At 41.4% G+C, this 24,719-nt stretch overlaps 2 protein-coding genes across 2 annotated transcripts in view; one reads left to right on the top strand and one right to left on the bottom strand.

Moving 5' to 3' along the window:
- EVA1A (eva-1 homolog A, regulator of programmed cell death) overlaps window positions 1-24,719 on the bottom strand; it is a 519,112-nt gene that overhangs the window by 278,565 nt on the left and 215,828 nt on the right. The gene's annotated exons all lie outside the window — the stretch shown is intronic.
- Window positions 9,895-21,189, top strand: LOC143809009 (serine/threonine-protein kinase SBK1-like). Its single transcript, XM_077292189.1, has 3 exons — window positions 9,895-9,991; window positions 16,894-17,096; window positions 20,416-21,189. Exons 1-3 carry the CDS (start codon window positions 9,895-9,897, stop codon window positions 21,187-21,189), a joined length of 1,074 nt encoding a protein of 357 aa, XP_077148304.1.

Here is a 24,719-nt window from a genome sequence, read left to right as displayed (position 1 = left end):
GTTTAGTGTAACAGTACCTTAAGGAAAGTAGTGAAACCTTTTTCATGAGGAAGGTATTATCCACCCCCTTGTCCCCAGGATGGAGCCTTGCGCTTATCAGCTGAGAACATCTCCTTAGTATCCTGTCCTGATACAAACGAGCGTCCATGGGGCAAAGAGAGCTCATTACCTGGGTTTTGTGGACACTTGCATAACATTAGCTATTTGTTGCTGTCAGATTATTCTTTTCTTACATCCTTTATACAAAACACTGTGCGCATGCTATTATGGAAAGTGAGGATGGGCTGAAAGTATAGGCCTAGGGCAAATTCCAGGAGTCTACAGCTGGTGGATCCCAACACTCCTTAGAGGACCCATTGTAGAAAGGGAGTCAGCTCAGCATGCAGTAAACAAGCCCTCATTCAGCAACAATGGAGAAATGGGTCTCAAACTGGAGACACTTTCTTACAGGATTTTTAGGCGTTATTTCCCCCCCCAAAAAAAAAACAAAATTGTCATAATTACACTGAAATGCAGAATCGTTACCACTTATGTAAAAATGTAAAATCTGGGGCTAAAACTAAATTTGTGGTAAAGATTTAGTTTTTCTTCACTGCCCATTGGCCATAACCGTAAAATCTAATGCTTCTTGCCCTCTGAGCTTTGCACTGTGCCTAAAAAAATATTTCCCCGATTACATGTAGGGTATTGGCACAATCAGGAAATAATTGACCTCAGTTTGTTGTAAAAAAAATTCCTATTTGCCCTTAGAAAAACAACATTTTAGTGGTAAAATATAATTTATAGCCACAAGCACTTAATTTTTCTTTCACAGCTCAATGGTATAAAATTCTGTGAGGCACATGTGGTGTCGTTATGTTCATTACATTCCCCAATGATTTCATCGAGGGATGCAGTTTGTAAAAGGAGTTCACATATAGGGGGTTTCTGTTCTGTCACCTCAGGGGTGCTGCCAATGTAACATGGCACCCTCAAACCATTCCAGCAAAATCTGAACTTTAATATTGTGCTTCTTCCCTTCTGAGCTTTGCACTGTGCCTCAAATGTAGTATTCCCCCATGGATGGGGTATCTGCGTACTCAGGAGAAATTGCACAACAAATTGTATGGAGCAATTTCTCCCATTACCCTTATAAAAATGCAAAATTTGGAGCTAAAAAAAAGATTCGGAAAAGATTGTTGTATTTTCATGGCTCTATGTTGTAAACTTTTGTGCTCAATTAGGTGCTCAATACACATCTAGATAAGATCTTTAAGGGGTCTAATTTCCCAAATGAGGTAAATTGTGGGGGGTTTCCACTGTTTAGTCACATCAAGACGTCCACTAACAATTCCAGGAAATTTTACTTTCAAAGAGTCAAATGGCGCTCCTTCCCTTCCGAGCCCTGCAGTGAGCACAAACTGTTTTCCTCCAGATATTCGGTATCCGTGTGCTCAGGAAAAAACAGAATACAAAATTTGTTGTGAAATTTCTCCTGTTACCCTTATCAAATGAAGTTTGTATCTGAAGTATATTTTGTTAAAAAGTTAAAATGTTTATTTTTTCCACATTCCAAAAATACCTTTGAAACACCTGAAGGGTTAAACTTCTTGAATGTGGTTTTGAGCACCTTGAGGGGTGTAGTTTAGAATGGTGTCACTTTTGCATATCTTCTATCATATAGACCCCTCAAAGTGACTTCAAATGTGATGTGGTCCCTAAAAAAATGGTTTTGTTTAACTTGGAAAAATGAGAAATCGAGAAATCGCTGGTCAATTTATAACAGTTATAACTTCCTAACAAAAAACAAAAATTCTGGTTCCAAATTTGTGCTGAATGCTGATGTTAAGTAGACATGTGGAAACTGTTTAAAACATTTTGTGTGAAATCTCTGATTTAAGGGCATGAAAATTCAAAGCTGCAAAATATTCCAAATTTTTACCAAATTTCATTTTTTCACAATTAATCGCAAGTCATATTAATGTAATTTATGATGGTGGTAAAAAATATAGTTTTTACCGATAACGGTATTTCTCTGAGCCCATGACGGCACCACGGAGAGAGGGGATCCGCCCACCAAGGACAGGAAACCTACAGATAAAAAGGCGGTACCACTCTCCTGCATCAGTTGTTTTACATAGAGAATGATGGGAGACTACTAAAACATTTGTTAATTTTATTTGTTTAGCATAACGAGATACCGCATGACTTTAAAACTATGAATAGACTATGGCACTATTTTGATGTGAGCACCCACAAGTGAAGGGAGGGAATGTACAGGTGCCGTCATGGGCTCAGAGAAATACCGTTATCGGTAAGAACTATATTTTTCTCTGATCGCCCATGACGGCACCACGGAGAGAATTGCATAGATAGTACATTCAGGGAGGGACCACCGCTTCCAGAACCCTTTTACCGAAGGTAAGATCTGAAGAGGAGATTAGGTCCAATCTATAGTGCCTATAGAATGTGGATGGTGAGGACCAGGTAGCAGCTCTACATATCTGGTCTATGGAAGCTCCGGCCTTCTCCGCCCAGGAAGTTGCCACTGCCCTTGTCGAGTGAGCCTTAACCTCCCCTGGAACGGACATCCCACATGCCGAGTATGAAAGACTGATGGCGTCCGTGATCCATCTTGCTATGGTGGCTTTAGATGCTTTTTTCCCCTTCCGGGGACCCTGGAAAGACAAACAGAGAGGAATCCTCCCTACTCTCTCTCTAGTGACTTCTAGGTAATGTAAGAGACACCTTTTTACATCCAGTGTATGTAATATTTGCTCCTCCTTATTTGTAGGGTTGGGACAGAAGGATGGGAGAGCTATCTCTTGAGACCTGTGAAATTTCGAAGCCACTTTCGGGAGATATGCTGGGTCTGTTTTTAAAATGACCCTATCCTCTAGAAATTGTGTGTAGGGAGGATTAACTGAGAGAGCCTGTAAGTCGCTAACCCTACGGGCAGAAGTGAGGGCGACTAACAGAGCAGTTTTGAGAGATAGGTTTTTTATTGAAGTTTCGTGCAATGGTTCAAATGGTGGACTAGTCAGGGCTTTAAGGACCAAGTTTAAGTCCCATTGAGGAACAGTTTTTACCGGAAGAGGCCTCGATCTTCCCGCTGCCCTGATGAATCTAGAGACCCACCTATTTGCAGCTAAGTCAAAATTAAATAGGGCTCCCAATGCCGCCACGTGAACTTTTAGGGTACTAGTGGCTAACCCCATCTGCAACCCATTTTGTAGGAACTCTAATATGGAATTAAGGGGAATTTCTTTCCCTATTTTTGTACCTGATGAGGACAGAAACTTTTTCCATATTTTGCCGTACTGTTTCGTTGTAACCGGCTTCCTACTTTGTAACAAAGTTGAAACTAACCCCGGGGAGAACCCCCTGTTTTCTAATAGTTTCCTTTCAAGAGCCAAGCTGTCAAGTGCAAGTTCTTGACTTGTGGATGACAGACTGGGCCCTGCGACAATAGATCCTGGAGATCTGGTAATACCCAAGGGTCGGATATTGACATCTTCCTCATCCATGAGAACCAAGGTCTCTTCGGCCAGAGCGTGGCAATTAAGATGACCAGCGCCCCGTCCTCCCGAATCTTCCTCAGCACTGCTGGAATCAGAATAAGGGGAGGGAAGGCATATACCAGGTGGTGACTCCAAGACATTAGGAAAGCGTCCAAAACTACTGGGTTCCCCAGAGGAGATAGGGAGCAGAAGGAGGCTACTTTTTTGTTTAGATGACTCGCAAAGAGATCTATTTTGGGAACACCCCATTTTTCCGTGATCTGGGTAAATATCGCCTTATTTAGTTCCCATTCTCCCTCGAACTCCTTGTCACCTACCCCGCACACCCTAGAGGCCCACTAGCCCCCAGCGGTGGCGCTTCGGGTCACCACCCTAGCCGAGGCAGAGGGACCCCAGCTGCCTGAGTCGGACTGGTTGGCCCCGGAATTCCAACGTCGATCTGGTAAGTCCGTAGGTCTCCCATCAAGGACAGGAAACCAACTGATGCAGGAGAGTGGTGCCGCCTTTTTATCTGTAGGTTTCCTGTCCTTGGTGGGCGGATCCCCTCTCTCCGTGGTGCCGTCATGGGCGATCAGAGAAATTTCTTTAAGTCACGAAAAAACCTCAAAAATACCATGATCCATTTAAGCCTTCCAGAGTTATTACCACAAAGCGACAGGTCAGAATTGTGAAATTGGCCTGGTCATTAACGTGAAAACCATCTTCGAGGGTGAAGTAGTTAAAAGCCTATGTATGAAAGGTGGGCAGGTTTGGATATCGACTTGGCCTGTACAAAAACTGAATTGGACAGGGACGTTTTAGATGAACATGAACCAAGTAACGTGAATGGCCTTAACCCTTCGTTACATTAGCAGCTTTAGGAGGATAAATTATCTCCCTATGAAAACCTGTGTAGATGATCTCTCAGGGAGATGCAAGAGTTCTTAACCCTTGAAGCAGCATTTAACTTCTTGGATCAGAACCCAACTACCCTGAGGGAGTAGTCTTCTCATTATCACTAAAAACCTAAATTACAAATCCATTTGTTCTACAATAGGTTCATTATGGCCATACAATGATTATGCCCATTTCCAGTAAAGCTGTACTGGACAGATTATTTTTTTTATTCGTCTTGACATTTTTTATATACATTTACTTACATATTCTTGTATAACCAATTCGATGTATCCTACATTTTCCCATAGCGTGATATGGAGTCTCCCTCTGGTCCTAAAAGAATCACCAGTTTCCAGGTGGAAATGGAGGCGGCTTTCCAAGCCCAGGATGAAGAGGAAATCAGCTCAGCCATCAAAAAAATGGGCAAACGGATATCTGATAAAGTTCTACTTGCCCAAGTTCCATGAACAGTTACATGCGCCCATCAGAGAAAGCTCCATTGATCGAGCCCTGTGCATAAATTTATACTCATAAGAAAGGTCTTAGGTGATCAAGTGGTTTATTTTTATAGTTTAACTGAAAACTTTGAACAGATTTCTTTATAAGCCATGGACATGCAGCCATCTCACTTGATAACACTAATTATTATTTCCCTGTAAAATTCTACCTAAAGTGAAAAATGTTTTAAAACTCCTCAAGATTCATCTAGGCGGTGCTGGAGTGCTCAAGAGTCCAGGTGTGAGCTGTGAGCATGTGCATTCTGCCTTGGGTGATGTCCTGCTCGGCACAGCTCGCATCAATGTTATTGAGCAGCATGTCGAACAAAACAGAATGACCAACTTCAGTGCTGCCTTGGTGCCTGATGCAATGGTTTATATCCTCAGTTCATGATAACATTGACATTCTCATCTAGAATTGGGAGGACTTTTTTTATCAAACCGATCTATTTTTCTTTATCAGTTGGATCATGCAATGAACACTAACCTTATAACAAAGAGAGAGAGGGAGAGAGAGAGGGAAAACCAGATCAGGATTCTTCATTTCACATCTCCGTATCATACGTTTTTGGCCGGCTCCGTCATTTTCCTTTTTTTTGCCAGACAAAAAACATTCCTCTGGATGGTTTTTCCATCCGCCAGAAACGACGATTTGGGTGGTCCGGAAAAAAAAACGGATGAAACGTCTAGCCATCAGGCGCCAATACAACTCTGAGAAAAAAAAACAGATCCGGTGTAAAAAAAAAAAAAAAAAAAAATCCATTTTTTCAAAACTTGCCAGATAGTGCCTGAAAAAAAAACCTGATGTGTGAAAGTAGCCTTACTTGTTGTTTGGAATGACACCTTTCATTTTATCAGGCAATTTAAGAAATGTAAAAAAAAAATTAAATATTTTATTTATGTATTTATATATTATAGTGCATATATACACTCACTGGCCACTTTATTAGGTACACCTGTCCAACTTCTTGTTAACACTTAATTTCTAATCAGCCAATCACATGGCGGCAACTCAGTGCATTTAGGCATGTAGACATGGTCAAGACAATCTCCTGCAGTTCAAACCGAGCATCAGTATGGGGAAGAAAGGTGATTTGAGTGCCTTTGAACGTGGCATGGTTGTTGGTGCCAGAAGGGCTGGTCTGAGTATTTCAGAAACTGCTGATCTACTGGGATTTTCACGCACAACCATCTCTAGGGTTTACAGAGAATGGTCCGAAAAAGAAAATAAATCCAGTGAGCGGCATTTCTGTGGGCGGAAATGCCTTGTTGATGCCAGAGGTCAGAGGAGAATGGGCAGACTGGTTCGAGCTGATAGAAAGGCAACAGTGACTCAAATCGCCACCCGTTACAACCAAGGTAGGCCTAAGAGCATCTCTGAACGCACAGTGCGTCGAACTTTGAGGCAGATGGGCTACAGCAGCAGAAGACCACATCGGGTACCACTCCTTTCAGCTAAGAACAGGAAACTGAGGCTACAATTTGCACAAGCTCATCGAAATTGGACAGTAGAAGATTGGAAAAACGTTGCTTGGTCTGAGGAGTCTCGATTTCTGCTGCGACATTCGGATGGTAGGGTCAGAATTTGGTGTAAACAACATGAAAGCATGGATCCATCCTGCCTTGTATGGAGCATCTTTGGGATGTGCAGCCGACAAATCTGCGGCAACTGTGTGATGCCATCATGTCAATATGGACCAAAATCTCTGAGGAATGCTTCCAGCACCTTGTTGAATCTATGCCACGAAGAATTGAGGCAGTTCTGAAGGCAAAAGGGGTCCAACCCGTTACTAGCATGGTGTACCTAATAAAGTGGCCAGTGAGTGTATACTGTATATAGTAAAAAAAAAATTATATATGTGTATATATATTTATATTTATTATGTTAACTATAGGGGCTTGCGTTTGTTTTTCTTCAATTGTCAAGGCATACAATGGGATCTGTGCCTTCTGTAGAGCCTTGTATTCCATAAATCACAAGCAGACATTCAAATCATTTCACCTGACTGAGTGCTTTGCCCTCTTTGGTGATTGGCGTCTGTTTATTGGAAATAGAAACACTAGTTTCAGATTAATCCTGTCTAAATAGGTCAGTCTTAAAGCATCCCAAGTATTTGATAAATGAATTTTGGGACAATGTTGTGAGAATGATTAAGACATAAAGTCGAAACGCGTCGGAATAACGCTGCCACTCCATGAACTTTTTTTGAGTGATGCTGTGTAATACTTTGAGTGGTTTACCATTATCTACATTTTAAATATGGAGAAATAATTACGAATTTTTACTTGAAATTCCTGCTGGATTTATCGTATTTTTTTGTGACAATGTTGATCGTGGCAGTGGAAGCAATCATGGTCATATGAGAAGTTGTATTACACTGAATATGACTATCTTAGATAGTTATGTTCATGCGACACTTAGCAATTATTTATTGCTTGAGTATAATAGCTCAGGTATTTACTCTGTAGTCCTCATCTATGGAACCAGGCATGTCACAGACATAGCTTACAATACATGCAGTCACATGGGGCGCGCTGCACAATACCGGCATACATTGTGGCATTGGGGCCCTAATGGATGGAAGTCAAGCTGGAAAGAAGATTGTTTCGCCACTACTGATCCTCAGATGCAATTTTCAGATACTGCGACAGATAGGCATAGTTTAATTAAAGAAAAATATATTTCTGTTTAACTCATTCCTCGACCTGTAGTCAATGTGTTCACATGGCCTATTTGGTGAGGTTTCAATATGGGTATTTGTCAAATCACGAGTGAGAAAAATGCACCACTTCAGCAGTTTTTAATTATACTTTTCCTCAAAAACTCATTAAACACTCAACGTGTGCACATAGCCTTAAAGAACAACATTGATGGCTGGCTGACCCAAGCAATTATGGGGAATCCAAATCTTTTATAAAATTGGAGGGGACCAAGATTTGCCTTTTCCCTACTACATATATCACATCACAGGGACAATTTATCACTACAAATGCTGAAAGGGAGAGATTCTTGGCTTTAAGAACTCCTTGATTTTAACATGCCTACAAGACTTTCCACATTTGTACATCCCTGTTGGACGGTAGGGAATTGTGCCAGCCTGAGTAATAAAATATTCCCTGAATAATAATGCTTCACACCAGAAGGTCATTAAATTTGGGGCCTTTTTCACGATTAAACGAGGGCTTTTACTAATTGTTTAATGTGGTCCAATTTGAGTACCTCTAAATATTTGCAAACTGTTGAACAATCCAATTAAGTCACCATAGATTTGTTGGGAAATAAACAAAAAGGCAAAGGCTGGCCACAGACATTAGCTGACTCTCTGCCAGTAGCCTTCTCATCTGACATACACAGGAGGACTTGCTTGGCCAGTGTGCTCTATGAGAAAGCCCTGGGTTCAGGGGAACACATGATCAGCACGCTCACACAGGAAGCTGAACTTGGCGACATGGTCTTGTTCAGTCATATATCCGGAATGTGTGATATGTTAAGATGCATTAAATGTATCAGTCTTCTGTCTAGAGCAGTTGCTACACAACTTTACACAGTCGCCATCAATAATTCTCACTTGAACGTCTTTGGCTGTGATCGGGGGAACGGGTTGTTGAGCAACATTTTGAAAGCCGTAAAAATAGACAAAATAGGAAAACATTTGCTCTTTAAAAAAGTTTGTAAAATGAGAGCAATGATTTTGCAATATAAAATTTTTTCAAACGAATGTTGTGCAGAACAATCAGCAATCACAAGTATTCAAGTCCAAGCGTCCTTCCATTCAAGTGTTGGGCAGGACCAGTAGTGCTGAAGAACCACCCAACACTTGGGATACAGATGTCCGTCCTCATTCTGGTCAGATTTCCCAAATAGGATGGGTTTAAGAAATCATGCACATCTATCATCACTGAGAAATCCTAGCTGTGCAATTTACCAGTGTTTTAAAAAAATAAGTCTCCACAGACAGGAAAACGCAGTTTAGGAGGCAGATGTGTTGGCCTGATGTCAATGACGACTTGTACACTTCTGTGGTTGCTTCCATCTTCACACCATTTTATCCAGACTAGACAATATTCCTGGGCACTATAAACAGCAACTGTACTCACACTAACGCAAACTATTAAAGAATCAATCTGGGGTCCAGATTGTTTAATATAGAGAATAATATCTAGACCAGGGGACCCCGACCATTTCTTGCTTTGAGAGCCACATTCTGCTCTGATGGCCGCAAAACATGCTGTGCAAATAGATCTTGGAAGCCACATGTGACCTGTTAATGGTTCTAATTGAACCAAGTGCCCCTCATTATTACTTTACAAGTTCTTGTGTCCAAGTGCCTCTAAATATTACTTTACGTTTTGTGGGTCATTAATACTAAGATGCCACCAATAATGTGTCCTGTTGACGCCATGGCATTTTTCCCCTCAAGAATTCATCAATATATTTTCAATGGTGCCATTTTGGGGTAAACAACTTTTTGATCATTGTTTGTAAATGCAGGATGCAGATTTTTGGAATGATCACGCTGTACATAACAATGTTCTTTTATGTCACTTAAAGAGTTCTTTCATCTATAGAGTATTGGAGGATTTAGGCTATTTTCACACATTTACTTCAGTGTCACTTGACATAAGAAAGCAACCTGTTAGATTATGTCAACAATTGGCAGATACTGGATAAACCCAGCATGGCCTCCACCCAGATGTCTTTTGTACCTGGGCTGATCTTTCCACTCACAATAGACTTGTGTTTAAGTGAACCTTAAGTGGTTCTTCATCTCCATATGACTAGACGGTCAGTTATGCCATTGTCTATGGAAGGAGGAGGAACCTCAATCTCATGGCCATGGTGTCCATATAAGACTGATGGGTCATTGCAGTCATTCGTGATGTGGATCTGCACTACAAGGTCTTTGCACTCAACACCTAGGGAAGCAGCTTCATTACTTGTGAGATTGCAGCTCATCATACGTCAGATCAAAATCTACTTGAGGAAAACCAACTGAATTTTCATTTCGTCATAATCTACGATGGTCACCCACACCAAAGAGGAGGACTACCAGTTTTTGAAGACACTGGGCAGCGGAACCTATGGCAAAGTGGTCATGGCTACCGAGAAGAAGACAGGTAAGGCCAAACATTACAAGGGTGAATTAGTCATATGGGATTTTTAACTTCTGAAACTATTTAACATGAAAACCATAAAAGTCTTCCCTGACCCATGTAGTCTAAAGGTCGGTTATTAGTTGTGATTAGCGCTCTTAGATGTGTCAGACGTCACCAATTCATGTCCTCACATCACCAGATCATTTTCATTAGGTTTACCCCAAGTTAAAAAGGTTTGTCTATGTAAAAACAACAGAAAACAAAAAATCAAAACCATGATTAAGAGTGTTAAAAATATAATTCTATGCAGTAGCACCCCAACACCTGAGACTCTTCCAACCCCTTAAGAATGGTGGCTTTTGGACAAAGCTATTTTTTTTCTTCGTTCATGGTAATTTCAGAAGTCAGTGTTATTTTTGGGCAATATAGCTGTATGAAAGCTGGGTTGTTTATGGATAAGTTGTATTGGTCTTGGCAGCATGTCGGGGTTCATATAACTACCAAAGTTTGCTTTGTGAAAAAGTAAATAAATTAATAAACATAGCAGGTGCACAAACCTCCACAGCAAAGCATCCAATACTTAAAAAAAACTGTCTAAACTGACATTTTCTGCTATTCATGTATTGCACAAATAATTATTGCCGTACTGCAATGGGGTAGATTTAGTCTTACATTGTGTATTTTTTGGTTAACTTGTTTCTATTGTACATTTTATATTCAACTTTATTCTGAATCCACCTGTAGCATCTTTCCTTGGGTGGATTGTGGGGGAATCAATTTATAGGACAAAAGGTTAGTTTCTACTTTTGCCATTGAAAATCCAATAATTTTGTTTTCCTTCATACCATACAGTGCATGGGTTTGAGTTTTACAGTATGGATCATGTAACCAGTGATACAAAAGATCCATTTTTTTAACATTTTATAAATTACATAAATTCTCACATTTTACTACTTTAGCACAAGAAAAAAGAAAGCCACTTAACCCCTTCACACCGCAGCATTTTGTTTCAGAGACCAATAGCATTTTTTTCCCATGATCTGGGGCTGGTGGAGGGCTTGAGTGCCGAGCTGATGTTTTTAATGATGCCATTTTGGTGTGGATACGATCTTTTGATCGTCTATTAAAGCATATTAATGCAATGTTGTGGTGACAAAAAAAAAAACAAAAAACTGGCTTTTTGACTTTTCTTTTGCTACGCCGTTTATCGATTGGATTCATTTTTATCATATATTGATCGGGTGATTCTGAATGCAACAATACCAATTGTGTATTTTTTTAAGGGTCCCTTTCCACTTGCGAGGAAAACGGACGCGTGCAATCCGATAAAAAATCGGATTGCACTCGGACCAATGTTATTTAATAGGTGGCTTTTCATTTGCGATTTTTTTCTCAGCCGAAATCGGACTGAGAAAAATCTGGATCGGCTGAGAAAAAAATCGCAGCATGCTGCGTATTGCTGCGATTCTCGGACGAGACTCGCCAATGCAAGTCAATGGGTGCGAGAAAAAAATCGCACAGCACTCGCACCATGCGAGTTCTGTCCGATTATTACGCACCAGTGTCCTTTGAAAAGCCGGTAATTCAGCGCGGTGTACAGTAAAATCACACTGACAGGTTAGAATAGAGTAGATATATACACATAGAATAGGTATATATACATATATATATGTCAGTGAGACACCTATATATGTATATTTATATTTAATGCAGCGCTAGATAGCTTAAAAGCCTCTAATTCAATTGCCGGCTTTTTCCTTCTCCTTCACAAACCCGACATGATATGAGACATGGTTTACATACAGTAAACCATCTCATATCCCTTTTTTTATTACATATTCCTCTTCACTAATGTAACAAGTGTCTGTGTGCACAATTTGGGGGCTCTAGCTGTTAAATTAAAGGGTTAAATTGCGGAAAAAATTGGCGTGGGCTCCCGCGCAATTTTCTCCGCCAGAGTGGTAAAGCCAGTGACTGAGGGCAGATATTAATAGCCAGGAGAGGGTCCATGGTTATTGGCCCCCCCGTGGCTAAAAACATCTGCCCCCAGCCACCCCAGAAAAGGCACATCTGGAAGATGCGCCTATTCTGGCACTTGGCCACTCTCTTCCCACTCCCTGTAGCGGTGGGATATGGGGTAATGAAGGGTTAATGCCACCTTGCTATTGGAAGGTGACATTAAGCCAGATTAATAATGGAGAGGCGTCAATTATGACACCTATCCATTATTAATCCAATTGTTGGAAAGGGTTAAAAAACACACACACACGATTTAAAAGTATTTTAATGAAATAAACACAGCGGTTGTTGTAATAATTTATTGATCTCGCAATCCATCAGGAACACCCTCGCTTGGAAAAAATAATAAACGCACAAGATACATACCCTCAGCTGAACCGTCACGTCCCACGAAGTAATCCATCTGAAGGGGTTAACTAATATTACAGGCAGGAGCCCTGCAAATGCAGCTGTGCTCCGTGCTTGTAATTCCCCAGCGAATGAATGAAATGTAGGTCATTGACCTACATTTCCTTCAGTCGCGGTGATGCGCCCCCTGGTGGATGTCCTCATATGACCTGGAGCGTGGGAAAAAGTTCCCAGGCTGCAGTTCATGAGAACATCCAGCAGAGGGCGCCTCACCGCGACTGAAGGAAATGTAGGTCAATGACCTACATTTCATTCATTCGCTGGGGAATTACAAGCACGGAGCACAGCTGCATTTGCAGGGCTCCTGCCTGTAATATTAGTTAACCCCTTCAGATGGATTACATCGTGGGACGTGACGGTTCAGCTGAGGGCATGTATCTTGTGCGTTTATTATTTTTTCCAAGCGAGGGTGTTCCTGATGGATTGCGAGAACAATAAATTATTACAACAATCGCTGTGTTTATTTCATTAAAATACTTTTTAATCATGTGTGTGTGTGTGTTTTTTAAACCCTTTCCAACAATTGGATTAATAATGGATAGGTGTCATAATTGACGCCTCTCCATTATTAATCTGGCTTAATGTCACCTTCCAATAGCAAGGTGGCATTAACCCTTCATTACCCCATATCCCACCGCTACAGGGAGTGGGAAGAGAGTGGCCAAGTGCCAGAATAGGCGCATCTTCCAGATGTGCCTTTTCTGGGGTGGCTGGGGGCAGATGTTTTTAGCCACGGGGGGGCCAATAACCATGGACCCTCTCCTGGCTATTAATATCTGCCCTCAGTCACTGGCTTTACCACTCTGGCGGAGAAAATTGCGCGGGAGCCCACGCCAATTTTTTCCGCCATTTAACCCTTTATTTCAGCAGCTACAGCGGCCAAATTTTGCACATACACACTATTAACATTAGTAGTGTGGAATATGCAAAAAAAATGGGGGTATGAGAAGGTTTACTGTATGTAAACCATGTCTCATATCCTGTCGGGTTTGTGCAGGCGAAGGAAAAAGCCGGCAATTGAATTAGAGGCTTTTAAGCTATCTAGCGCTGCATTAAATATAAATATACATATATAGGTGTCTCACTGACATATATATATGTATATATACCTATTCTATGTGTATATATCTACTCTATTCTAACCTGTCAGTGTGATTTTACTGTACATGGCGCTGAATTGCCGGCTTTTCAAAGGACACTGGTGCGTAAAAATCGGACAGCAATACGGATGTCATACTGATGTCATACGGATGGTGCGATTAAAAAATCGCATGGCACTCGCATGACACTCGCATGACAATCGCATACGTTCCATCCGTTTTTTCGGTCCAGATTACGGACCGTTTTTTATCTCGCAAGTGGAAAGGGACCCTAATGGTTTTATTTGAATGGGACAAGTATGGGGGTGATTTGAATTTTTATTTTTTAAAAATTCTCACTTTTCACTTGCTTTAAGCTCTTAAGCCCTGGAGTTATTTTCATTTTTGCATGTTTTTTCTAATCCTCCCCTTCTTTCCAGAGCCATAACTTTTTCGTTTTTTGGTCAATATAGCCATGAGAAGGCTCATTTTTTGTGTGTGACGAGTTGCACTTTTTCCAGTACACAATATGTTAAAACCAACGGTGTCATTCAAAACAGGAAAAAATTCCAAGTGCGGTGAAATTAGTGAAGAAAAAAAAAAAGCAATTTCTTTTTAATTATGTTCATGAAATGCCAAAACTGACCTGCAGTTATGATTCACCAGGTCATTACGAGTTCATAAACTGAAAAAAAAACTAGACATGTTTGGTGTCAACGAACTAGTGATGACCTGGAGAATCATAATGGCAGGTCTGTTTTAGCATTTAGTGATCATTGTAAAAAAAAAAAAAAAAACTGTGGGATTGCACTTTTTTGCATTTCTATTGTACTTGAATTTTTTTTTTTTTTTTTTTTTTATTTCCTTCAGTACACAATATGTTAAAACCAATGGTGTCGTTCAGAAGTACAACTTATCCAGCTTAAAACAAGCCCTCACATGGCTATGTTGACCGAAAAATAAAAGTAATGGCTCTTGCAAGAAGGGGAGCAAAAAAAGAAAATGCAAAAAAAAAAAAAATACCCCTGGTGATTAAGAGGTTAAAGCAATTGAAAATAAATAAATAAATAAATAAATAAATGTTCAAATCACCCCCCACATTCAAATTAAAATAATGAAAAAAAAAACCACATTTGTCATCGCCGCATTCAGAATTAATCCAATCGGTAAACGGTGTAGAGTTCGTATTTTGGTCACCACAACATTGCATTAATATGCAATAACGGACGATCAAATGATCAAATCTGCACCAAAATGGTATCATTAAAGGCATCAGCTTGGCACACAAAAAATAAGTCCTCACCCAGCCCGGAATCCCTTAAAATAGAGACGCTACGGGTATCAGAAAATGGCTATATATATATTATATATATATATATATATATATATATATATATATATATATATATATATATATATATATATATATATATATATATATATATATATATATATATATATATATATATTTTTTACTTTTGGAAGTTTTTTTTTCACCACTTAGATACCAGACATGTTTATTTGCTTAACAAATAAACCTACATTGTGCCGTTTTCCGACACCCTTAAGGTACCTTCACACTAAGCGACGCTGCAGCGATACAGACAACGATGCCGATCGCTGCAGCGTCGCTGTTTGGTCGCTGGAGAGCTGTCACACAGACCGCTCTCCAGCGACCAACGATGCCGAGGTCCCCGGGTAACCAGGGTAAACATCGGGTTGCTAAGCGCAGGGCCGCGCTTAGTAACCCGATGTTTACCCTGGTTACCAGTGTAAAATGTAAAAAAACAAACCGTACATACTCACATTCGCGTCCCCCGGAGTCCGCTTCCTGCACTGACTGAGTGCCGGCCCTAACAGCAGAGCGGTGATGTCACCGCTGTGCTCTGCTTTTACTTTACGGCCGGCACTCACAGTCACTGCAGGAAGCGGACGGCGGGGGACGTGTGACAGACAGCAGAAGGTGAATATGTACTGTTTGGTTTTTTTTTTTACATTTACCATGGTAACCAGGGTAAACATCGGGTTACTAAGCGCGGCCCTTCGCTTAGTAACCCGATATTTACCCTGGTTACCATTGTAAAACATCGCTGGCATTGTTGCTTTTGCTGTCAAACAACGATACACGGCGATCTGACGACCAAATAAAGTTCTGGACTTTAAGCAACGACCAACGATATCACAGCAGGATCCTGATCGCTGCTGCCTGTCATACTCAACGATATCGCTATCCAGGACGCTGACACGTCACAGATCGCTAGCGATATCGTTTAGTGTGACGGTACCTTTAGTGTCTCCATTTTTCGTGTCTTCGGGCTGGGTGAGGGCTTATTTTTTGAGGGCCAAAACAGCGGACATGGTGCAAGTTAAGTTGTGGGCACAGTGCGAGACAGGGAGAGACACGACGTGTGCAGTACATGAACAGTCAATGTCATGAAGGGGATAAAAGTGGTTGTCCAGTCTAGAATGGCAAGTCTACAGTCACAGACTGCGACATATGAAACCTTCCAGTCAGTGTCGGACTGGGGTGCCAAGGGCCCACCAGTAATATTGACTTTGAGGTGACCCACTTTTCACCTCTATACAAATATTACTTCCCTCGTCCACAAATTTACCTCCATCTCTATATAATAAACTGGGCAGTGTGGTTAATGAATGATGAGATGCTGTTCTTTTCTATCCAGAGTGAATCAAGTGAATTATGGCAATAATGCCCATACAGTGGGATTGGGGGGCCCAGATATGCACAGGGTCCCGCTGGGGGATTCCCCTGCTATCCTATGGGCCAATCCGAGCCAGCTTCCAGTACACACACTATAAGCTGCGAGGATTTGCCAGTGTCTCCACAGTCAAATATGCATATTCCTGGCCAGAACCAGTCTAGGAGATGCGGTGTCGCACAAGGCCATGCCCACTACATTGATTCTGCCATGGAATATGATTACCACATACTTGGCAGCCATTCCCAGTGGGGACAGTCAATTTCTTGCAGCGCACAGTCTACAGTCACAGCAACTGTAGACTTATTATAGACCACATAATCCCTTTTAAAAAAATATTTTTGTTCTGGCTCTCAGAACCATATCCATATAGTCCATAGAGCGGTAAGAGGACTTCATTTAATTTTTGCATTATTTTTGGCAGCATTTGTGGTGTGGAATAAAATGGTTACACTTTTCTAGATTGCATATTTGATTATCTATAATAGCAACCCATCAGGAAGTGATAATACTGCAGGGATACCAATGAGCCAAAAGGGAAAGAAATAAGTTGCAATCGTTCAAATCCGATCCATCCATCATGGAGCAATAAATTACCTGATCTCTTGAGGGGTTAAAGACAAAACTGTAGAGTAATATTCATTTTCCACAAAGTATTTCCTTTGATATATTAATTAATTTTGCTCTTTTAATTAAGGAAACAATGTGGCCCTTAAGCTGATGAAGAAGACACAGACGAAGTATGAATATTTCCTCCATGAGCTGTGTGTGTCCATCCACCTATCAACTCACGAAGGAATCATCTCCACCCACCCCATCTTCGTGGACTCGGTTAACTTCTACGTCCTGACCCAGGATTTGGCCCCTGCAGGAACACTTCACTCGCTAATTGAACCCGGTGTAAGTATTTCGGAATCACTAAATGTTTAATATTGGTGATGAGCGAATATACTCGTTACTTGAGAATTCTCGAGCATGCTCGGGCGTCCTCAGAGTTTTTTTAGTGCTCGGTGATTTAGTTTTTGTTGCAGCAGCTGAATGATTTACATTTCAGCCTGCTTGATTACATGTGGGGATTCCCTAGCAACCAGGCAACCCCCACATGTACTCAGGCTGGCTAACAGTTGTAAATCATTCAGCTATGGCAAGAAAAACAATCTCCGAGCACTAAAAAATATTCAGAGGACACCCGAGCATGCTCGAGAAGTCACGAGCAATGAGAATATTTACTCATCACTAGGGTTGAGCGAAACGGGTCGACCATTTTCAGAAGTCGCCGACTTTTGGCAAAGTCGGGTTTCATGAAACCCGACCCGACCCCTGTGTGGGATCGGCCATGAGGTCGGCGATCTTCTGAATCTGGTATCGGAATTCCAATACCGAGTTCCGATATGTTTGCGATATCGAAAATCGGTATCGGAATCCACATTTAAGTGTAAAATAAAGAATTAAAATAAAAAATATTGATATACTCACCCTCTGACGAGCCCTGGTAGTAATCGGCATCTTCCCTTCCTAAGAATGAGCGCGTTCAGGGCCTTAGAGGACGTCACGGCTTTGTGATTGGTCGCGGCAGCCCACGTGACCGCTCAGCGACCAATCACAAAGCCGTGACGTAATTCTCAGGTCCTTAAATTCCTCATTCTAGGAATTTAGTACATGAGAATTACGTCACGGCTTGTGATTGGTCGCTGAGCGGTCACGTGGGCCGCCGCGACCAATCACAAAGCCGTGACGTCATCTAAGGCCCTGAACGCGCTCATTCTTAAGAAGGAAGGCTGCCGGAAAGAAGCAGGGCACGTACGAGGGCGAGTATATACCTAATTGGAATATACTCACCCTCGGCTTCTTTCCGGCAGCCTTCCTTCTTAAGAATAAGCGCGTTCAGGGCCTTAGATGACGTCACGGCTTTGTGATTGGTCGCGGCGGCCCACGTGACCGCTCAGCGACCAATCACAAGCCGTGACGTAATTCTCATGTACTAAATTCCTAGAATGAGGAATTTAAGGACCTGAGAATTACGTCACGGCTTGTGATTGGTCGCTGAGCGGTCACGTGGGCCGCCGCGACCAATCACAAAGCCGTGACGTCATCTAAGGCCCTGAACGCGCTCATTCTTAGGAACGGAAGATGCCGATTACTACCAGGGCTTGTCAGAGGGTGAGTATATCAATATTTTTTATTTTAATTCTTTATTTTACACTTAAATATGGATCCCAGGGCCTGAAGGAGAGTTTCCTCTCCTTCAGACCCTGGGAACCATAGTATCCCATTGCACTGCATTGGGTTTCGCGTTTCGGCCAACCCCGACCCCGACTTTTTTATAGGATCGACCGATTTCACTCGACCCGACTTTTGAGAAAGTCGGGTTACGTGAAACCCGACCCGATCCTATAAAAATAAAAGTCGCTCAACCCTACTCATCACTATTTAATATTTAACTATCGTATTTTTCAGACTATAAAAACGCACACAGGTTTTAGAGGAGGAAATTAGTACAGAACTTACCATATTTTGTTTCAATGTTTTCTCATATCCCCTACCCTTGTATATTTATCTCCCCAATCCAGGTATGAATGCCCCCCCCCCCATCAGAAAAACATTAAAAAAATATATATACTTATTGTCCCTGTGCTTCATAGCAGTGTCATATTCGATACCAGCAGCTAATTTATGATTTTAAGCAGCTCATGGCAGTGATGCCATGCGCTGCCTAGAAGCAGAGGACAGCTGCCAGAATATTCACTACTCCCCACACCAAGACTATAGGCGTGTAGAGCAGTGAATATTAATCTCCTTTAATAGCAGGCAGTCACCTCAGCTGCCAGGTGATCACATGTGCCCGCTACCAAAGGGAATATTCACTGGTCTACAGTCCCATGGGCAAGAAGAGCAGTGAATATTCATTCTCTATCATAGCGGGCACACATGGTCCTCCAGCAGCTGCATGAAGCCAGTGGATGCGGCTAGTAAAGAATTTAATATTCACTGCTCTCCACTCCCATCTGTGTGGAAAGCAGTAAATATTCATTTCTCTTCAGCAGCGGGTACAGGAGTTAGTGCAGCAGCCAGCTCCTGCCTCCTGTGACCCGCCGATCCCTCATTCAGACTAAGACATCGCTCCCCATTTTCCTCAACATATTTTGGGGGAAAAAAGGGGCCTCTTATAGTCCGAAAAAACACAGTAGATACAACTCTGGAAGTTTTTACCACAATTAAATATTTAAAAACTGATGTAACACTAGTAAAGTGTTAACCAACCTGTGGCTCACTGGTCTCTGCAAAAACTCCTTACTTGCCCCCTTTTGGCACATTAGTTTTAGTGGTTTTATGTAGACTAGAAAGTCAGATTAGAAATTGATATCCTAGATTTAAGTACCCATTAAGGTTTTTCTTTATATCACCTGTTTGCTGAGCTCTCCATGCTTGTGTTGCGACAATGACAGCCCTGACATACAGATGCGGCACTGCCGGCGTGCTCCATGTATCCAGGTTCCCTCTGCAGCTTATTGGGTAAGCGCTATAGCTTGCTGAATAAGCAGGGACCATAACAAATTTGCTTAACTCTACTAATGATCACCAACTCTATTGGACAGATCTGTAGTCACAAGATGGAAAAGGTGAGGGACCAGTGGTGCCAGAAACTATATTATAAAGTCAACAATTAAATACAAAAAAAGGAAGCAGAGAAGTTTCTGGTACACCGAACAGGTAAAAATCAAAAAGGTTTATTTGAACATGGCTAAAATAAAACTAACATGACAATCACAATCTCAGCTTTGTCAGTTGAGACATTGTCAAAAGGTGAACTGTCGTGCCAGAGACGCGTCAGGTTGTTTTTATTTTAGCCATAGTTAAGTAGGTTGAATAAAGACCTAGATCCATCAACTGCCACCTTTCTCCACCAATTGTACATTTCGTCATGCCATGTTCAGTTAAACTTTGATTTTACCTGGTCTGTGCCAGAAACATTTCCTTCCTCCATTTGCTTGTGTGCTCCAGCAGGATCGGCACCCACCAGCTCTATGCCAGTTATCAAATGCTCGTGTTGAGACTACCTGTTCCTCTTCACTGCCCCTATAAGCATTTTACTACACACAGGGAACATTATTTATGGTGGTGACATTAAAAGAAAACATTGGAGAAAAAATAAGTGGTAATTTAAGATCATACATATTTTAAGTGAACAGATATTGAATGGTTTCCTTTACTTTTCCAGGTTGGAATTCCAGAAGCAATAGTGAAGCGTTGTGCGCTACAGTTGACCAAAGCATTGGAATACATGCACGATCAAGCACTGGTGCATAGAGACATTAAACCAGACAATGTATTACTCATGGACAAAGACTGCTTTCATGTTAAACTAAGTGATTTCGGTTTAACACAAGCCATCGGTACCCTCGTACCATCAATGTCACCCTTGATTCCCTTCATGTCCCCAGAGCTTTGTCAGTTGAGACGCCATGAAGCTCTAGTCCTAAGCCCCACCATTGACACCTGGGCCTTTGGCGTACTGCTTTTCGTCTGTTTTACTGGATATTTTCCATGGGAAAGAGCAATAGAAGATGATCCTCTCTTCCAAGACTTTATCCACTGGCAACGTTTTGAAAGCTACATTTCACCTCCAGGACGCTGGACCAAATTTTCTGTCAGCGCTCAACAATTATTTCACGCCCTGTTCACTGAAGACCCCACCACCAGGAGTCCAGTAAACTTAGTCCTCAACTACCTTCACTTTCCATGGGGAGAAGGCTACGTGCCTGAACATTCTCAAGAGATTGTTGTGGACAACGATGAAATGGATAATTTTGAGACTGAATTAATAGTCATTGAAGGAGAAGATCACTACATTGTGGTGGAGAACCGAGGGGACATCGAGTGCATCATCATAGGCGATGCATCAGTGGAAGCAATTTCTACGTCCAGTGATACATTGCTGATTTTGTCAGAAAACACCAACCTCGACTTGGAATCTGAAGTGGAGACAGTTTAGCTCTGGCAAGGTAATAATATGGCGAGTAGTGATGAGCGAGCTTGCTCAGATAATGTGTTAACAGAGTGCAGTTGTGTGCTGACAAAGTATCCTTGGTGTCCTTTAATACTATCCCTGCATGTGTTGTGGCTGTTGAATAGCCGCAAGACCTACAGGCACGGTGACTCGAATATAGTATTAGAGAACGCCAAGTGTAGAGCTCACAATCTTGCATGTTATTTACTATCAATTTGTGTTGTCTTCTGAATTGAAAGATTACAGCTTGTCCAAAGTGCAGCACAGAAACTGAATTGTAGGGAGAAGTCATTAGAGGAACATGAACCAAGTAATGTGGATGGCCTCTACCCTTCATTAAATTAGCAGTTTTATAAGGAGAATTGTTTGAGATCTGCAGACTATCATAGTTACAAACTGAACCAAAAGTTTGACAGATAAGTAAGCGCTGTTTAGTTTCTAGAATGAGAATCCGACAAACCAGGGGTTGCGTTTTTTGGTGAAATTGGTTAAACTATGCCTCAATTACATTTCATTTTATTTTATTTACATTGGGTTTAGGGACTTCTTGCCATATTACTCCAGAGGAAAACTTAGGCTGCATTCTTGGATCTAAGAAATTAATAATCTTTAAAAACCAAGCACCAGACTCACCAGGCGGCAATGGAGGCTGCTTTCCAAGCCCAGGACATCGAGGACATTATCCAAGTCATGATAAGATGGGCCAAGAGACGTCTGATCAAGTTTTACTTGATCAAATCAAGAGGTAGGTGAGCCCAGTCAGATAAAGCTTTTATGACAGAGGCATTTGCTTAAATATCTATGGCTTTCTTATCCTGCATAAAATGAATATAAAAGGAGTTACGTTTTTTAAAAGGATTCTTTTAGCAAAGTTAAATCACCGTCATGCTGCCATCTCATTTGAGAACACCATTATTGCCTCGCTACATCCTACTAGAAGGAAAACAGACTTATCCATTACTTCGATAGTATTTTATTCATAGCAGCCAGGGCTGTGGAGTTGGACTTTATTTTGGTGGAGTCTGTATAAAAAAGGTCAGACTGCTAAAATATGTAATAAATTGGGTACAGTAGTTCAATGCAGAATGTGCCGAATATCTGCATATAGATTTGGGAAAGTTCTACAATGTCCAATAAATGTCTATTCCTGATCTAATGATCTCTGCTCTTAGTGGAGATGAACTTGCGCGGCTCTTGAAAGGAGGAGCTTTATTAGTGAGCAAGTACATAGAGAGGAACAAGGCAAGGATGAGGAATGCCAGCAGACCTGCACTCATCTCAAGAACTGCTTAAACTAATTAGATCGTCTTTCATATATGACCTGACATCTCATCTGATGGATCTCAGTAAATTTTTCTTCTATGAATTTTTTAACATTTATGCACAGTCGTCCCACACTACATAATGTATTGAATATTCACAACTATTGTGCTGAAGTGTTGTATTTTAATAGCCATACCATATCTAAATAGCTTGATTCCTGTATCAATGGTATTTAAAAGCCAGACGCTATTTTACTACAGTAAACCTTCCTTAAACATGAGCCATGTATGATGGAGTCAGAGGTTTTGTCTTACCGATTATTTGATTGCAACTTCCTGCTCTTATCTCAGTAATGGGAAAGTTTGATGGTTGCGATCAGGGCTGTGGAGTTGGTAAGCCAAACCTCCGGCTCCCTCATACATGGCGCTAAGTGGGGAAAAAATAACAGTTTAACAAAAATGTACTGAACAACATTTGTACAGTGTACGAATTCCTGAGAAATCGCATCACCTCCATCAGATCCTCCTTCATTGATGACCTGAAATCTGATCTATTGTAAAGCTACAGAAGCACTTGCCTTAATCCTGTTCTCATTAGCAGGTCTTGAGACCAGTGCAGGGTTGCAGGCATTCCTTATCCGTGCTTTTCTCTGTACTTGCTCAGTAAAGCTCCTCCTGTACAGATTCATCTCAATTATAAGCACAGATCCATGGATCTTAAAAGATGTTCAGCACATCCTGCATTGAAATACTAAACCCAATTAAGGCTATGTTCACACTTTGTGGTTTTTGCTGCGGATCCGCAGCAGATTTGACGCTGCGGATCCGCAGCATTTTTCCATGCAGGGTACAGTACAATGTTACCCTATGGAAAACAAAAACCGCTGTGCCCACATTGCGGAAAATCCCGCAAAAAAACGCGCGGAATTGCTGCGGAAAAAAAGAAGGAGCATGTCACTTCTTTCTGCGGATTCCGCAGTGGTTTTCAACATGCACCAATAGGAAAGTGCAGTTGAAAACCCGCAGAGGAATCCGCAGAAGAATCCGCAGGAAAATCCGCAGTGAAAACCGCAGCGGTTTTGCAATGCAGATTTTCCAATTCCGCAGCGGAAAAATCCGCAGAAGAATCCGCAAAGTGTGAACGAGCCCTAATAGTTTTAAGTCAGACTATTTTATACCAACTCCACCAAAATGGACTCCGAATTGTATCCATAGCAACCAGGGATGTGGAGTAACAGTAATGGGAGAGTGTCTTCACTCTAGAGAATTTTTACTATCAGTTCTGGTATTCGGGGTTTAATCTGTGTAGAGAAAGAAGCAGATTGTTCTGGCAAGATATAGTAGCTTAATTATTTATATTGTAAATCAAAAGCCCACATAAAGATGACGGTAACACTTTACAGACCATTATGTAGGATGAGGCTCATTTTCTGCCTAGTGTTTCTATTTGCATTAATTAGTATTTTTCATTTGAATCCGGTGAAAAACATCACCCTAAAACCAATGAATGACAAATCTTGATTATTTCCTCTGATCCTTGAGTGTCCTTCTTCCTGTGAAGCTACAGAGCCATCATTACACCCCTCACCCATATTTAGGCCAATGACCATTAAGCTCTGACCTAGGATGTGGCTCTTGTATGTTCATTTTATTTCCTCAAAACCTTGCTGGATTATGTTGCTATCTAATTTGTAAGAGAGAAGTCTGGTCAGGATTGGGGTTATTTACGTAGAGATATTTCCTTCTCCTAGCATAGAGGTTATGAACCTCCTTGAATGCCATTTTGATGTGCCAGGATTAGTGGTTTGGTGAAGACAATATAGCTGTAGTTTGTGGAGCTGATCTAGGATACTGATCCCCCGAATACCATGTTTAGAGTGAATATTCATCTTTGTCATATAATGTATCTAACATTTTCTTCTACTTTTCCACGTGGCAATTCCAGAAGTGGAATTTTAAGTGATCCAGATGGCTGATCCAGCCAATGCCTGACACATGCTGCCCGTGGATGTATGAATAAAGTATGTATGGCTGGGATCAGAGTTTTAAAGCTGCTTGGACCAGGCTGCATTTGTAACTCGGAAAGGCAGGTCCCTGGTGGCTTCTTCCTACCCACTGCTAGTGACTGCCTATGTATGCATAAAAGGAAAGACCTGTCAATCCAGGTGACTGGAAGCCCTCGGGGACCTGCCTGTGACTATGCTAAAAGCCTCGGGAACAAGCTGGGCTGTAAAGTAGGACTAGTGTGACTGG

This window comes from Ranitomeya variabilis, chromosome 2 (genome assembly GCF_051348905.1).
Source record: "Ranitomeya variabilis isolate aRanVar5 chromosome 2, aRanVar5.hap1, whole genome shotgun sequence".
Classification (NCBI taxonomy): Eukaryota; Metazoa; Chordata; class Amphibia; order Anura; family Dendrobatidae; genus Ranitomeya; species Ranitomeya variabilis.
This window is presented reverse-complemented; position numbering and strand designations above follow the sequence as displayed.

Coding starts and splice junctions, on each gene's coding strand:
- LOC143809009 (XM_077292189.1), top strand. CDS start 9,895: ATGGTCACCCACACCAAAGAGGAGGACTACCAGTTTTTGAAGACACTG. Junction 9,992..16,893: donor GGCTACCGAGAAGAAGACAG/GTAAGGCCAAAC, acceptor CTTTTAATTAAG/GAAACAATGTGGCCCTTAAG. Junction 17,097..20,415: donor ACTCGCTAATTGAACCCGGT/GTAAGTATTTCG, acceptor TTACTTTTCCAG/GTTGGAATTCCAGAAGCAAT.